At 37.5% G+C, this 18,116-nt stretch overlaps 3 protein-coding genes across 3 annotated transcripts in view; 1 reads left to right on the forward strand and 2 right to left on the reverse strand.

The window, feature by feature from the left end:
- Positions 1-10,544, reverse strand: part of LOC105663894 (uncharacterized) — a 209,075-nt gene extending 198,531 nt beyond the window's left edge. The window contains exon 1 of the mRNA XM_076540544.1: positions 10,328-10,544. The gene's annotated coding sequence lies outside the window, so the exon portion shown is untranslated. The remainder of the gene's footprint in view (positions 1-10,327) is intronic.
- The window catches only part of LOC105663427 (uncharacterized), a 160,082-nt gene that overhangs the window by 106,306 nt on the left and 35,660 nt on the right, over positions 1-18,116 (reverse strand). The window lies entirely within an intron of this gene.
- On the forward strand, positions 590-10,275 carry LOC143265906 (uncharacterized). Its single transcript, XM_076540564.1, has 2 exons — positions 590-607; positions 8,226-10,275. The coding sequence occupies exon 2, from the start codon at positions 8,610-8,612 to the stop codon at positions 9,246-9,248; it is 639 nt and encodes a 212-aa protein (XP_076396679.1). The 5' UTR covers positions 590-607; positions 8,226-8,609; the 3' UTR covers positions 9,249-10,275.

Raw genomic sequence — 18,116 nt, forward strand, 5'->3', positions numbered from 1 at the left:
AGTTTGTAAGTTTTGTATATAGTAGTTGGTAAGCTTGATAAAAAACGGTGCGCCCCCAACCTTCTCGAAAATCGGAAAAAAAACAAGAGAATAACACGAGCACGCGTCGTGTACAGAAGTGTCGAATAAAAAATAAAAAGTCTTCGGATAATTGTAAAAACAGTCTAATTCATTCTCCCACACTGAACGAGTACGCCACAGTCGCCGTGGGCCACAACCAGACTTTCCCGGATGAGGGTGGCAGGCTTGCGGTACCTTGCTTCTATGGTAAGGTCCCCGATCTTCCAGACCGCTTTATCAATGCCAGCGGACAAACGGCAGCTCCGAGGAGGCCTTGTGCTTTTCCTTGCAAAACCGTCGCAAGGGCAATGGCGTCCTGAATGGATACTATTCACAGTGACGGACTCACGGTGAAAATGAGTGAAAATTAGTAAAAAGTGACAGAGAAAAGTGATAATGAAAACTAATAATGAAAGATGACAGTGAAGTTTATTGGGCGTTTTTTGAGAATTTCTGTATAGTGATTTATTTATGCTATCAGTAAGAATCGGTGGATCAACCCGGTGACAGAGATGCGTTTTCATCGTGATTATTTACGGTTCAATGGGTGAGTTACATTGAAATTTGTTAATTATTCAAATTTAAATTTTTATTTGTTGAATGGAAAGGTTATTTAATTTTTTACAAGTGAGAATTTGTTCTTTTTCATTATCACAATATCTAAAGAATAATTTTTCATATTTTATCTATAATTTTTTTGCGATAACAAATAAATGTATCGAATAAATTCGATTTAATCTGTTTACGTGAGTAAGGACTGATTTCTTTATTTCTTATCTATTAATAAATGATAATTCAACAATAGTTCAGATTTTTTTATTCGTTATGCGATGTAATTTTCATGTAACAGCTTTCTATTATACCGACGCTAAACCGACGTGCTGTCGATACACTTGTTCACGATCACGATCGACCGCCATTTTCGAAGCTGTCGCTCTCGTGTCTGAGCCCGCGAAATCTTCACATTGTGATTGATCCATGTTTTTCATTAATAATTCAAAAACGAAGCTTCAAACCCCATTTTTGCAAAGGAAAATTGTTAGAGAAAACAAAACCAAAAAGAAAGACCCAAAGGAATTAGTGTACCGGGTTATCAAGAAAGATGTACACGTTCTATTTTAGAGTAGTAGTAGAAATGCGTTTAGTAGAAATAATAGTAGAAATGCGTTTTTATTTGTCGTATGTCCCTTCTAAATGTTTCGGTGACTCTGAGGGCCTGTCCCGTTCCGCTATCCCTGCAACATACGTCTCAGTCCTATAGACAAGGGTGGGGGTGACAATTGACATTGTCCATGCCATGCTTGTAGTGCTGACAGTTCCGCCGCAGAAAAATTCCACAACGTCTTACAAAATTTTGTTCAGAATGACATCTTCTACCACCCCTTTCAGGGAGTAATACTAGTTACGTGACACTCTGTATAGCGTCGCGAATATTCGAGAAAAGGGAATATTTTCGAAAAACCGAATTGTATTGCGATGCAAGAGATTGTTGGCTGATCCGCGAAGCAGAAGGCAAAGCGCGTCACGCGAAGCTGCGAGCAGTGAACCTAACGATGAATCTGTTGATAACGCAGCCGCAGGATAGCAACCGGCGTATATAAAATAGAGGCTCGCGACAGGAGCCGGCTTATTTGGCAGTCTAAGAGAGAGAACGAGGTAAGGACCATCGACCGCTCTTGGACAAGCCTGGGGCGGAGAGTTCGACAACCAATAATTACAGTATTCTCTCCATAAATGTTAAAATTCTATCCCCACTACTGGGGGGATCCCCCTCGAAATCAGTCAAAAATCAGATCAGTCGCCGAAACGACGAGGATTGAATATCGGTGAGACACATACTAATGCAAGCAAAGGAAAAGATTGTAACTTCCTTATTTCTTACTATTTTTTTAAAACTTTTACTATCGTATTTGTCTAGTTTTCCTGATTAAAATGACACCAAACATGATATAATTACGTTAACAATTGTGTGTGTAACGAATGATTAAAGTTTTTAACATAAATGGGGACAACAATGGAAAAGAAAGAGAGGCAGAAGGTTGAAGCGTTCGGCAAACATGAAAGACTTTTAGCGGATGATGGTAGGATAGAAAATGATGTTCACCGAAATACAGTGAATATTCTATGTACACGCAAATTTTTCGGGTCTGAGGTTTTGCGTATATCGTACAGGTCCTACGATGTCTTGCCGAACGTAGAAAAGGACAGAAGAGAAAAATAACACGGTCGCCGTTTGCGTATATCGTAAAGGTACTACATTTTGAGCGAAGGAGACCGAACGTAAACAAACAGTGACCTACTAGAAGGACACTCCTAATGCAAGAATAAAACTTTTTTATTTTCGATTTTTTTTTTGAAATTTTTTCCACCATATTTGTAACATTTTTCTCATTAAAATGAGACCAAACACGACATACTTCGGGACATATTTACTCGTAATTTCAAGTGTTACGCGTAGATCGATGACTTTACTCTAATAAGATATTGCAAGTAAATAAAACTCAAATTACGTCGTATATGGTCTCATTTTAGTCAGGAAAATGTCACAAATATGATGGAGAAAGTTATAAAAAAACATGAATGAAAAATAAAAAAAATTAGCAATGCTCAATTATTGCAAACAATCCAACAGACTTTTGATCTTTGCCGACTGCCACGACCGCAGTGTCTCTGTCTTCTTCACTCGCTATCCTCCTCTGCATTAGAAACTTTTATCGTCAATTAAACCAGTAAATATAGTTCAAATTATATGGTGTTTGGTCTCATTTTAATTGGAAAAATGTCAAGAATTAATTGGTTAAAGTTTGATAACGAAAAAGTTAAAAATAAAAAAGTTTTATATTTGCATTGGTATTGTCTCACGGATACACTAAGCCCCGGATCACGTTACATTTCCCGAGGTTACGAACCTCGGGCGTATCGAGGGGTGTTTCCCTCAGTGGTGGGGATAACATTTTTGCTTATATCGTAAAGGACATTTTTGCGTATATAGAATGAACACTGTACTTGGTATCGGGAGTTTCTTTATTTAAGATGACGGTTCGCGCGTTACAAAGGTCTGACGTTCGGCGTGACGGATCAGTAACGAGTATATAAACTTCCGCATTCCCGTTGGGTTATATAGTTGTCCTTTTAGAAAAGGACAGCTAGCAAGCTTAAAAACGCGCCAAAACTTTACGAAAGGAAATGGGAATTCTCCGAATTGGGAATCCCCCGCATAAAGTCCTCCGGGAAAAACCCGGACCTTTTTAATGGTCATTATAGCGGCACATGGTTCGCAGCGCTGGTAGAAATTAGCATTGACCGTTTACAGATGTTTAGGTGAAGGCAGTTAAGCCTACCCTAAAGTCTAAGTCGGCGAAATTATTTTATGTTTTTTGGACGTGCGTAGCTCAATAGGCTACCCTACCATAAACGCTGCCAGCCATGTCCCGTTACGGTTGATTAGGCCACATGGTCAGCGCAAGCCAGAAGGACATTTTCGACACTCAAGTTCTAATTTACAACACTCTTTCCTTCGCCGAAAATGGGAGGACTCTGCGAGAAAAATAACTCCACCCTCTAATGTCTAAGGAGTTACGCCTTCTCCAGGAAGTTAATATATACTGCGGAAAGGCGCCAAAACAGAGATAATCAGTCGAGCCTCCAATTCTGTATCATCGAACATTCCATACCGTCTCAGTAACATTGTATACTTCATACTCCATTTTGTAACATCACACATAGTTTCCATAGTTTTCAGTAAATACTTCACCTCTTGCAAACACAGTGTTGCGAGTATTAATCATTTCATACCTTACCTACCTCGCGACAGTCATGAACCGCCAATGACCTGGGTCTTACAAACTACGCATATTTTTACATGTAACGGTAAAGCCGCTACAGACTCGTGCGTGTTCTGTTTTTTAAATTCAAAAATCAAAATTCTTCATTTTTCGTTTTTCGTGAATGAAACTTTGATTATTGTAAGGTAAATCAGAAAATGTTATTAATGAGGTATATATAGGAAAATCAGGAAAACGAGCGGAATAGGTAAAAAATAACGGATTGAACACAATTTAACTAATATATGCCTTGTTTATTCCTGTGACGTGTTGCCACGGTCACAACTAGCACAAGAATGCCTCCTCGGCAAAACCCCGGCCGTGAGGACACCAACGTCACCATGGCCCTTAAAAACTATACATTGTATTCTAGCCTCATAAACTTTCCCTTGCGACCCGACAGCTCTCTGACAAAGCGCACATGGCTCACTCTCGTCCGATGCATCTACCTAAACTCTAAATTTCTAACATATATCGAATAACGTGTGAGCGATTTTAAAAAAAGTAGTGTAGCGGCTAGCTGTAAATCTGTAAATTTTGTAAATAGCTTTTAACGTGCAAACGGCTAGCACGGTTTATGACATGGACAACAGTGGAACTGTTTTTGAGGAAACCGTTTTTAGAATTGTTAGAGAAAGCATGACCGTACTTAGAATTTTTGCTAACGGTGTCAACAGTAAAACGCTTAGTGTCATAAACCCTGAGTTTCCCTTAGGGTCCGCATCGCGAGGTCAAGCGACCATCGGCTGGTCGCGTAGTTGACCTGGGCCTTGGGAAATTCCGCTGCGTTGCCACCTTCACCAGCAAACGCTACTCCCGTCAAATCATACCCCCGCTTCAAGTAAGCGTGCTTCGGGCACAAGAGGGAGGTTCTATGATTTGGCGGGACTTAGGTTAATGTCATTAGTTAACCCCACCTTTTAGGGGGTTGTCTATTAGACTTGGCAAAAATGTAAAATAGGAAATCGAGCGCAAGCATTACAGAACTTTGCAGAACTTTGTTACCGAGAAAAGTCTTGACGTGTGCTCCTGTCCGGATTAAATAAGAAAAACGCAAATCACTGCAGTTATATTTTATATCCTACACGTAATCCTTCAGTAGACTGTAATTTTTTACTGGCGTTTCGCGGCAAAAGCCAATACAAGAATGTCTTCATTGACACGATCCTGTCTTGAGGACACCCCCGTCAGCATGGCTGTTTATGGCACTTAGGCCCAGCAAAGTTTTCCTAAGGAAGGGGAATGCACTGACAAAAAGCGCGTGGTCCGTGCCGACCGTTTGTCGATTTTCTATTTCCTTACATTATCGTATTCGTCTCGTTTTTCTGATTAAAGTGGTACCAAACACGGTATAATTGAAATCATAATTACTTATATAGCAAGCCGTTAGGAGAAATTCGTGTATATCTACCGTAAATGTTACATCATGTCATGTTTGGTGTCATTTTAATCAGAAAACCGAGACAAATACGATGGTAAAAGTTCCATTAACGAAAACCCAAAAATAAAGAATTTTGATTTTTGAATTTAAAACTCAGAACACGCATGAGTCTTTCATGTTTGCCGAACGTTCGAAATTCCATCTCTCCTTGTCTTTTGTATCGCTGTCTCTTTCTACGTTCGGAACACTACAAAGAATGTAGTACAGTATTGATTCGTAACAAACAACAGTTTGTGATTCGTAACAAGCAAATTTCTATCCCCTCTTCTTTGTTTGAAGTCGGCCGCTGAGTGAGAGATCCGAGAAAGAATGAGAGGTCCGCGAAACCGAAGAAGTCATAAATTTTTACGGTCGACCGAACAGTTTAGTGGAAAGAGGACAGAACATATATATTGTTTTCTCACTCTGATGCATAGCGATTCTGTCGTTCATTCATCTAATCCTACATTGATTCGTAATAAGCCATTCGTTCGGGTCTGGCTAGTTGCTTGTTACGAATCCCCTACATTATATTGTTTTATGACATTTTTTTAAAAATCTAATGGTTGACAGTGAACAATAATTTAAGGTACATTTTTATCTATAATTTTAATTAATTTATTGAATAAAAAAAACTTGAAATATTTCTAAAGTGCGTTAGAAATGTTTTTAAATAAGTAATATCCATTGTTCTATAATTAGAATTAAAAAAATTAACAATTTAAAGAAAAAAAAAAAAAAAAAAATATAAGTTCGGGTGGGATCGAACCTGCGTCAAAAAAAGTATGCAACGATTTACGAGTCAAACGCCATAACCGCTGCGCCACCGATGTTGTTGGAAGCTCTTCAAACATTTAGGTATATAAAGAACGTACCATAAAACTAATTAATTAAGTTAAGATAGATCAATTGTGTGAACGTGAATCCTCTTAAAATTACTTAATGCATCTTTTTTGGGAAAATGGTATAAAAATTCAAAGCAGAAGTTAGTTTTTCGCGCGAAAAAATCGGTTTTTGATTTTTTTAACTACGGCGCACCTCACCGAAAAATCTGAAAAAATTAGAGAATAATAATTGTACTAATACCTAACTACCACATTAATATAAAAGTAGTGCTCCGACATCTTCACTAAAAAAATCGCATTTTTTCGGATTTTTTTCGGTTTTTGATTTTTCACGACTACAGTTTGCGATCAAAAAATCTGAAAAAATTCTGTAAGATGCGCTATCTGGACCTCAATGTTTTAGAATTTTTCCAGAATTTTTGTACGAAATTAAATAGGCAAAAAGGGCCAAAAACCGGAATTTCGTTTTTTCCCTTTTACTACCCCCACGGATGAGATAGGGGGTTGAAACTTGGTGTGAGATGTTTTTTTGGGATATGCTACCGACTGACGAGTTGCGTCTCAAATTCGACTCAAGGGCACATTTGACCACCTTATCCGGCTATACCCTTTATCAAATTCAACAGTTTATGACCACTTGAAAGGCCTGGGATTATCCTCGAAGCTCGATGTATGGGTTCCCTATGTTTTCACAGAGAGAAATCTGTGTCGCCGCATTGACGTCTGCGATTCGCTTCTCAAACGTCACGAAAATGATCCGTTTTTGAAGCGCATCATCACTGGGGACGAAAAATGGGTTGTATACAACAACGTCAAACGCAAGAGGTCATGAAGCAAAAAACATGAACCGGCTCAAACCATTTCCAAAGCCGATATTCACCAAAAAAAGGTGATGCTGTCTTGTAAGATAATCAGGAATGTTGTTGGTAACGGGTGAGGTTTATCAAATAAACTAGTGGGCGCGATTTTAAAAATACTGCAATGTTTTACTGTGACTTTTCACGGCGAATGCCAATACAAGAGTGTCTTCATTGACACGATCCTGTCTTGAGGACACCCCCGTCAGCGTGGCTGTTTAGGGCACTTGGGCCCAGCGAAGTTCCCTGAGGGAGGGGAAGTGCAATGACAAAGAGCGGATGGCCTGTGTCGACTATTCGTTAATTTCTATTTTCTAACAGTCTGTTTGGTGGGATTTTAAAGGAATCGTTTTTTTTTTTGAGCTTTTACTGGATAACACAACGATTAATTCGGAAGTCTACTGTCATCAGCTGGACAAACTGAATGATGCACTTCAACAGAAAAGGCCAGAACTAATCAACAGGAAAGGTGTAGTGTTTCACCAAGACAACGCGAGACCTCACACAAGTTTGGTCACTCGCCAAAAGCTTTTACAGCTTGAATGGGATACAATGCCACACCCACCATATTCTCCAGACCTGGCGCCATCGGATTATTATTTGTTCCGGTCACTCCAAAATTTTTTAGACGGTAAAACCTTCACCTCAAATGAGGAGGTCAAAAACCACTTCGATCAGTTTTTTGCCAGCAAAGACCAAAAATTTTATGAGCGTGGAATTATGCTACTACCAGAAAGATGGCAAAAAGTGTTGGACCAGAACGGCCAATATATAATTTAATAAAGTATTTATTAATACTTTATTATACGAAATATTTATAATATTTATTATTCGAAAACTGTCTTTCATTTCCACAAAAAAAAACGAAATTACTTTCCAAACAACCCAATAGTTTACCGCTACCGTCGTCGCGCTCGGGAACAAAGACAAGCCGAAAATATACCTGATTCGTAACAAGCCAGACCCGAACGAGTTGCTTGTTACGAATCAGTACTGTACCTATTCCGTAAATGTTACAATCAAGACCCGCAGAAGTAACATTTACGGAGAGAGTACTGTACTCATTTCTTTTGAAACGTGAATTTATTCGTTTACTTCATCAGAATGATTAATAAAATTAATTTTTGTGTATTTATTCTTTATACCTCTTGTGAAAATTGTAAAATAAATACATTTTACTCGGTCTAGATAAACAACAACTAATTGATTTTTCTCCTAGGTTAGGAGCTGTTTGGAATGTCAACGTGCAAAGATTTCTAGGCATTGCGTAAGTCCGGTTGGTAATTTTGCATCACCGTCCGCTAGATTTGAACATATTCATATCGATCTAGTGGGTCCGTTACCATCGTCGCGAGGATTTAAATATTGTTTAACTTGCGTGGATAGGTTTACGCGTTGGCCGGAAGTTTTCCCACTCGAGAATATTGAAGCCGAAACAGTCGCACGAACTTTGTTAAACGATTGGATCGCGCGTTTTGGTACACCATTACGAATAACGACAGACCAGGGTAGACAATTCGAATCCCGGTTATTTAGCCAATTAAATAATTTCTTAGGATCGACGCATCTAAGAACGACTGCGTATCACCCTGCGGCGAATGGGATGGTCGAGCGTTTTCATAGACAATTAAAAGCAGCCATTAAATGTCATGGTGACGAACGATGGACCGACGTTTTACCTATTGTATTGTTAGGGATTCGTTCTGCTTTTCGACCCGATTTAAAAGCATCCGCCGCGGAATTAGTTTATGGTGAAACTTTGTGTTTACCAGCGGAATTTTTCAAAAATTCTGAAAGAACTAATACAGATCCGATAGAATTAGTCGATCAACTGCATACTCAGTTTCGTAAATTACGACCGGTATCAGGTTCGCGACACGGGGAAAAGAAAGTATTCTTGTTTAAAGATTTAGATACTGCGTCTCACGTTTTTGTTCGCGTCGACGCAACGAAAGGTTCTTTACAACAACCTTACGAAGGACCATTTCCAGTAATTTCCCGTTCTGAAAAAACTTTTATAATTCGGATTAAAGATAAAGATACCACAGTTTCCATAGACAGGCTAAAACCGGCATATATATTCGAACCCGACGATACAACGAGCGATATTAATGAACAAACGCCAGTATATTTCATGCGTCAATCTACGATGCGTGATCAGCCAGCAGGTACAGACGAACCGTATCAAACGCGTTCGGGTAGACGTGTAAGATTCCCGGATCGTTTAGAGGTTGGTCGCTAGCGGTACATATAGTTTTAATTGTACATAGTAGGTTAAGAAATGTAAATAAACTTCAGGCTTAAACTAGTTGTAATTAGTTGTAAGAGCGCCGCTAGTTAGTACATGTAATTGTTATGCATTTTTTGTATAACATAGCGTTGGCACTGGTAAGGGGGTGATGTAGCGGCTGGCTTCGTGATTTTTAAGCGATCATTGTAAGTGCAAAAGGCCAGCACGGTTTACGACGTATACGATCAAAACGGCTATTTTTGAGGATACCGTTAGATTTTCTCGAGGCATGTTTTGTAGTTTTTCGTCAACGGCCTCAATAGCTACGTACGGCATCATAAACCGGGGATTTCCGAAGGGACCACGGTTCCGGGCCTGGCGGTCCCTGACCGTGCAGGGGAGCGGTAAGTGGTCACCGGGAAATCCCGCTGCATTACCAAATTTGTCGTTTGGAAGACACCCCACCAAGGGATGTAAGATGTGTCGAGAAAACGCATCAAGGGTGCAGAGAACAGTTCTTAGCAAACCTTCGCGCTTAGCACCTAATCCTTTAAAATAAAGATTCGCTCCGTCTTGATCAGTAAAGACTTAGACATTTTTTATTCACCCACCAACTCCTAAAGGGCGTATACAAAATTTAGATGCTCTTAATAAAAATTTATTATTATAACAAAATGTTGAGGTTATGACGGAGATGGGATTATTTAAAGTAAAACAAACAGTTTAAAATACTGAACTTTAATATTAAAGAAATGTGTGAAACAGACTTTGACCAGGTATGTCCGGCCTATACCGACTCGCTTGTCGAACTGAACGAAAACAGTCAAGTTGTCCTAAAAGGTCAGCAGTAAAACACAACTGCATAGTTGACCCTGGGTTTTTCCCGGCATAATTTACAACCCTAGTAACGGCCAGAACCTTACATGCATAACTAATATTGTTGCATTTCCCTTACTGGCATAAAATCTAGCATTAACTTATCAACTATTCCGCACATTTTCAGTACACAATTATATTATACATATTTAATAATTTGAAATTTCACTCACGCAAATTGTAATACTTTTTTAGTAATAGGTTAAAACACTCACCGATAAATTCCTCTTTTACAAACCGTTATGGTATATTCACGTATTTTTCGTTGTTTATATCGATGAATGTATTTTGTTGAAAGGAAAATGGAAGTCACACGTAAACACAAAGCTACATAAAAATTACTCGTATTTATCACTTCAATTTACTACAGAAAGGAACTATCTGAATTTTACAGAGAGATGTGAATAGATTAACTCAACGACTTGCACCTTGCGATTTTGCATCGAAAAGTGACTTCTCCGTCATTCCGGCAAGGTTCTTCGGGTCCTTTCGAAGACAATCCTCCGGTGGGGGAACTGATGCTGATAAATTATAGCACAAGATAAAGAGGATGGAATCCATAATTAATTATTTTAATCGTGTATGTCATTTTGTTTCTTTCTTCGCGACTTTTTCCTGTTTCGGGTGCTTCTCTCTTGCACGTACCTACATCTGAATATTTCTCGACGCAAAATCGAATGTTTTTGAATTCGTTATCGAATTCCTCGTCTGTGCCGCAAAATATTGAATTCTTCACTTCTTTTGCGAAAGTGTCTTACCGTTGTCGCTGGTGTGCGTAAGTTCCATTGCTGTAACTTGGAGGCCAGAAGTTCTGTTTTAATTTTTATTAACTGTGAATCTCGTACTAAATTATTGAAATCTGTTTACCTAATCAGATAAATATTGTTTCGTCTAGAAAAGTTTTTCTCAATTTCATCAGACGTAGTTTCGTTTGAACTTTAAGCTCCAACAGCAGTTTCTCCTGAATTTAAAAATGTAACTGCAGCTTCGACGACTGAAGTCAGCGTTTCATTTTCTAGACGTATTAGTCATATGACCGACGGATATGAAATATGTTATCTGGTTCAAAAACTACATCCAGCTATATCGGTAAGACAAAAATAAATCACTTTTGTTAGAAGTTGGAAGTACTAGCAATTGTAAAAGCATTGAGAAAGTTGGGCATTTACCTACTAGGCACCTACCTTTACCTACCTTTTAAAATTGTCACCGATGAGAGAAAAGAAAAAAAAAAAATTTATGTGCGTGTAATGTTTCTGGAACTAAGCTCAGATGTTTATGGCGCTCGTGAGGTAAAGAGCGGCTTTTACCTATTGAACCACTCGCTTTTACAGTAACTATATCTAAAAGGAATAGGGGATTCGTACAGTATGCGGTTAAGGAGTGAAATCCACAGGTCCATACCTTTCGATGATTAGGTTTATTCGATTAAGAAAATTAGGAGAATGAATATTACAATTAACAATTATTATTGTAAAAATATAAAAAGTGTATATATATAAATGTACAGTCGGGGACAAAAATAAGTGTACAGTTACTCTAAATAGAAAAACATGAAATTTAATCGAATTCACGTAACTGTTAAAATCTTAAGTTTTATTTATTATATAACCTTATAGTATATACATTATTTAATAAATAATTGACGCTCATATTTGCATCTTTCTCTAAACACGGCGTACTTAATAGAATTAATGGCTATCTGTCAGGTATACTTATATTTTATAGTTTTGCTAAATTCATAAAATAGACTTTTATCGCGTAATAAGCAAAGAACTCAAAAAATTAAGTAACGAATCTAATTGGACAGAAATGTAATTCGCGAATTAATTGTGAGAATCTAACCTTTAAAATATTACAATGGACCCTACGTGACTGAATTCGCAATAAAATTACTAAGAATTCGGAATTTAATTAACTAATTAACATGTTCTAATAGACTACTATAATCGTACGCAAGATACGCTGTTTTACAAAAGTTAATCTGTAAAATTAATATGTAAAATTAATTTAATGCGGAACAGTTACTCTGTATTTTGACTCTGACTACTGGTACATTCACCCTTTTTGTCAGTACATGAAATGACACCCAACCCAGATCGCTTAATTGGGAAATCGGCTTTCGTTAGCTGCTATAGCCCAACGATACTGGAATTAAATGAACAACTTACAATTAGTCTAATAGGGTTGCAAATAAAATGACTCCAATTGATCGTGATTACTGAACTGCCACCCAAAACACTGGGCTTCAGAGACCACGCCGCTCAAATACGGAGCCTGCTGTTAGCTAGCTCTGAAAGTAGAAGCGAACTCCGAGAATCAGACAAAGATATTTAATACAGTGGCTGTGAAGTCTCGTTTCGATGACTTAGACTTTCCTGGGGCTAAGCATAGTACTGTCCAGACAGAGTTTCAGGTACAAGACCGTTCAAATGGGGCGTCTGCTTTCGCTGGCTGATAACTCACCGATCAATTATCCAAATGGCTGATATCGCTGTCCAGTCAAGACATAAGAATTTTTTTGGCTCTTTCCAATGCAAACTGTTCCGATTATACTTCTCCTAGGAAGTGCAGCTTGTAATACTGTGAAAATTGTTCTCCCCCCTACGGATCTTCTATTCGTTCTTTTATACCCCGAAAATTTGGAATTTGCCTACTATTTTTCAAGTCCACGCAAGCTATCCCTATGATAAATGTTCAATTCGTACAGTCGAAATATAACGATTTGAAGCGAACGTTAGCGACTCGTCAAAAAAAATTCGACAACTATATGTCCCGCGACACGAGCATGTAAATAGCTGCCTTCTTCGTATCCTGCAGGGCAGTTAGAATTGAGTCGTGAAAGTGTAACGTCTCTGGAACCTAGGTTCAGATAATTACTAGCACTAGGAAGGGAAAGAGCGGCTTTTACCCACTAAATGACTCGTTTTCGCAAATAACTAATCTAAAGAATGTGGGATTCGTGTGGTGTGCGGTTAAGGAGTAAAATCCACAGGTCAATATCTTTCAACAATAAGGTTTATTCAATAAAACGATAAGAAATGAAACTAACAAATAACAATAACAACAAAGTAAAGAAAAGTATATAGATTATAAATGATTAATTAGAATAAAAAATTAAATAGCTTTTGAAATAATAATAATAATAGAAATAATAGATAGATAATCGTGAATTTAACGAAATGTAACTCGTTGGTTAATACTTTATGTTGGATCGTACCTAAGTCTAATCTCTGATAAAGCTAACTTCGCTTTTGTAATATTAACTAAATTTGATATTCTACATATGTATTTGATTCTCGTATTCGAAGCTATCGCAATGACAGGATTTTACTTGATTAACACGTTTATAATTTATAATGAATTCTACATAACTGCAATTCGGTTTCTAAATTTATATAAATTAAAATTTACAAAATTAATAATGTTAGCGCATTATAGTCTACCGCAGCGAGGAATCCGACCTAAGTGTGATTCTCTAAGTGTACCTAAATACGCTTTCGCAAAATCTAACGCGGTGTAGTCGACTACGGAAAAATGCGCTAGAGACAGAACAATATTCTTTTATTAATTCAACTTCTAAAATTTGTCTAAAGTTAATGAATTTCCTCGGAAGAATTACTTTTTTATAATTTGACTCGACAATTAATTGTCCATGGCCCTTTTTGTCAGAGCGCACACTAACACCTAAAACCAGATCATTTAATTGGGGAGCCTGTTGTTCACCAGCTGCTAAAACAACTCAGCGACCAAGTAACCGAATGGCGTATACCCGCTTTACCAGTCAAGTATTAAGAATCTTTTTGGCTCTTTGACAGCGAAAATTGTTCCGGTTATACTTATCAAGGAGACTTCTAACGCGTTCGACTTCGAAAATTGTTCTGCTGCTTAGCCGGGTTTCGCTCGCTCTTTTATACTTGCAGGTTCGCCGAATTCCTGGAATTTCTGTGACGTCAGAATATATAAATTTTCATATAAATTCGTTATTATACATTAATTATAAAATTGGATGGTTTAATTATATTTTAAATGTCGCTCTTTAATTAATGGCTAACATTTCGGTATTAAAATAATAGTACAATGGTGTTTTAGCGAAAAATACATTTTCTAAGGTTGAAGGAAATAATTTTGGTTCCGGCCATGAATAGTACAGTATTGGTTGATTCTATGTATATTAATTGATTTAGTTAATTAATTAATTCAATATCTGATAATGCCATAAATAGAAATAGTATCTCCATCCTTTTCTAGAATTAGCGATGATCTGAAGGATTTCGAGGCGAGCATCTCGGCACATAGGCACATATCGTAACGGAAATTTCTCATACAAAACTATATATTTATTAGGATAAAATAAAATAATACATTATCTTGTTTTAATTGTTCTAACTTAATATTGTAACCATCTTATACACAGGTTAGGATATTCGGACGCAAGGAAATCGTAAGGAAATCAGGAATTCTGGAACATGGAATATTTATTCGGAGATATTAGGAGAGGCATACAGGAAATAACGGAGTTACAAATTTTCTTTCGCAATTCACGCAAAGAACATACGATTACATAACTTTCTTTCTCTCTCTCTCTCTTTCTCTATATTTTCTCTCTCTATCTAATCTTTTCCTTTCGTCAACCAGGCGTCCTGGAGTAACTCTGTTCTCTCTCGTTCGAATGGCGTCCAGGTATTCTCTCCGAACTCTCCATTCCGAACGGGCGACCAGCAATTTTCTCCCGTACTCTCCTGTACTTTACCTGGGGCGTCCAGGAGTTGCTCTGTCCTCTCTCAGTCGACAGGCATCCAGGAATATTCGCCGAACTCTTCATGTCGACCGAGTGTCCAGGAACAAACTCCCGTACTCTCCCCCCCTGTTCACCAGGCAGGCGTCCAGGAGTGTTTCGCCGAACTTTCCTGCTGGAGCTTCCTCTACTTCTACTCTCCGGGCAGACGTCCAGGTATTTTCGCCGAACTCTCCTGCCGGAGTTTCCTACTAGTTATTCTCCGAGCAGGCGTCCAGGTATTGGTCGACAGAAGATATACTTCGAAACACAGCGTCAACAACAAGTCTATTATACTCTAATTTGCTTATAGAATTCAGTCACATATACAATTTTATATTAACTAAAGTAATTGTTAATTATAACTCTTTTTCTCATCATTATTTGAATAAACCTAATTAATGAAAGGTATTAACGTTACAAAAGTGTAACGTCCCTGGTACTAAAACCGGGTATTTTACAGCGCTTATGAAGCATAGAGCGGCTTTTGCTTATTAAGCAACTCGTTTTTACTATAACTAATTCTAAAAGAATGTGGGATCGTGGTGGCGTGTGGTTAAAGAGTGAAATCTACAGGTTAATACCTTTCATTAATTAGGTTTATTCAAATAATGATGAGAAAAAGAGTTATAATTAACAATTACTTTAATAAATATAAAAATGTATATGTGACTGAATTCTATAAGCAAATTGGAGTATAATAGACTTGTTGTTGACGCGAATCGCAGAACGGTAGCTAACTACTTCAATTATGCGGTTTTATAATGATATACGCAACGCAAGAAAATAACGCAATTTAATAATGGATCTAGATCCTAACAGAACTGACAGAACAATATTTGGTTAATTACAAAAACTCTAAAATTTGTATTAGACGTGGAACAGTTACTCCTTATTTGACTCTAAACTAATTAGTTCATGGCCCTTTTTGTCAGAGCACAAATCGACACCCAAAACCTGATCGCTTAATTGGGGAGCCTGCGTTAGCTGGCTACTAGAACTACCCAACGATGCAAGAATCAAGTGACCGACGTGTGACCAACAGGGTTGCAAATAAAATGACTCGACTTTAATTATTTATTGAAATTACTGAAACGCCACCCAAAAGACACGGGCTTCAGAGACCAAGCCGCTCAATGTTGGGGAGCCTGCGTTAGCTGGCTACTAAACTACCCAGAGCGAACTCCGAGAATCTGACGGTGAATTAGTAATTCAGGAAAATAAGAAATATGTATGAGTGACTGGCGAGCTCTCGTTGATGTCTTAGTTTCTTCTGGGGCTGAGCATAGCACTCTCCTTACGGAGTTTCAGATACAAGACCGTTTGAACGGGGAGCCTGCGTTAGCTGGCTACTAGAACTACCCAACGATCGAGTATCCAAATGGCTGATACCCGCTGTCCAGTCAAAACTAAGAATCTTGTAGGCTCTTACCAGTTAAAACTGCTCCAGTTAGTTGCTTCCTAAGAGGTCCGGCACGTAGTACTTCCAAGATTGTTCTGCCTTCGCAGCCGCTGCTGCACGCCCTTTTATACCCAGAGAATCATGGGTTCTTCCCGCTCAAAAAGTAGTTATTATTTTATTACGCTTTATTTAGTAGCAAATATATTTTAGTTTGATTAATAAAAATACGCTTTGATTTATTATTAATTAGTTTTTCACAAGTTTTCCCGTTAAATCGTATTTTTAATAATTGTTAGATACGCAAATTATAAGTGTTTTAATAGAAGAAATAATTAATCGCAAACAATACATAAAATAATAGCTAAAAATATAACGCAATTTATAATGAGTGAATAATTAATAATATATATAATATAAACATTTAAATAATAATTTATAATGACTCTGTTTCGAAGTATATCTTCTGTCTCTTTCTAACTAACGCGCGCGCGCCATCGATCGGTGATCTACTCTAAACAATGTTGCACGCGTGAGCTAACCCCATCCCATTACCACGCGAATTTTTATGGTGCGGTCGGTAATTTCCGGTCGGTAATACAATAGAAAAAGATATTAGAATTTAGATGCTTCTCTGTTTATCGGCTGGATGATGTAGCCGGGGACGTTACAAAAGCGTAAACAGGAATTGTACAGTGAGCTCGTCAGGCTTACGCCGAGAGATCAATAAAAACTACACAATCTAATTTAAGTGAAGGGAAATTTATAAAACGAAAAGTGCTCAGTCCCGCAGGCCGGCGTTTTTTTCTCTAAATTACCGATCGGTATTCGTTGAAATCATACCGAGACGAAACAATAAATGTGTACAATCTTTACATATTATTTTTAATTATTTATGTAAACACTAATTAATAAAGTAAATATTTTCATTAATTCGCTAGTAATATATTCTGACTCATATTGAATAATTTTAACATAAAAATGATAATTCAATAATAATTTAATTTGAAATACATTCTCTGTCCTTTTCTACTTGCTGCACGTGCATCCTACAAGGACCTAGGCTAGCGAAAGGCGTGATCTTTGTTTAAAATATTGCGTACGATTTTACTTTCTTTAGACTGATGAAAGAATGCATTTATTCGATTACCAATCATTTATTTTGATTCTTAATTAATCAATTCAATATATTTTAATATATAAATAATAATTATTAATAACCTAAATAGTTTATGTTTTATTGACTGATTAAATAATTCATATGGTAATTCTTTCGACACATGGCGCAATCGGTAAAAAAAGAAATAATTAATAATGAAAGTAATAAAAAATAATCAAAATGATGAATTTACAATAAGGAAACTAAATATACATCGAGATTCCTCAGAGTTGAATCTTCTTGGGTGTTACAACTTCCTCCTTATGCCGTCTCTTATCCTCAAGACACGTCTTTCCAGTTTTTGGGAAACGCTGAATAATGCATTTGCAGCAACGGCAGGTTTTTTCGTTATTCATCAAAGATGCTGTGCCTTCTTCAAATAATACATCTTTCAATGCTTACGACTTGGGTCACGGGGGGGGGGGGTCTTAATGTAGCGATATAATTCCAGGGGGGGGGGGGGGGGGGGTTACCAATTTTCTTAAGTTTCCATTCTCTTCTAGAACATTTCTCGGCAGAAAGAACATCCCAAAAAAAAATCCCAGTGTTTCCAAAAGTTCTAAATGTTTTATTTAAAATGAAGTCTTTACGCCTGTAAAAGTATAAAAGCAGTATTGGCCATAAAAGCCTATGTTCCTTACGGCGCGGCGTTAATCATAACCGCGTCAC

Source organism: Megachile rotundata, chromosome 15, assembly GCF_050947335.1.
Source record: "Megachile rotundata isolate GNS110a chromosome 15, iyMegRotu1, whole genome shotgun sequence".
In the NCBI taxonomy this organism is placed as follows: Eukaryota; Metazoa; Arthropoda; class Insecta; order Hymenoptera; family Megachilidae; genus Megachile; species Megachile rotundata.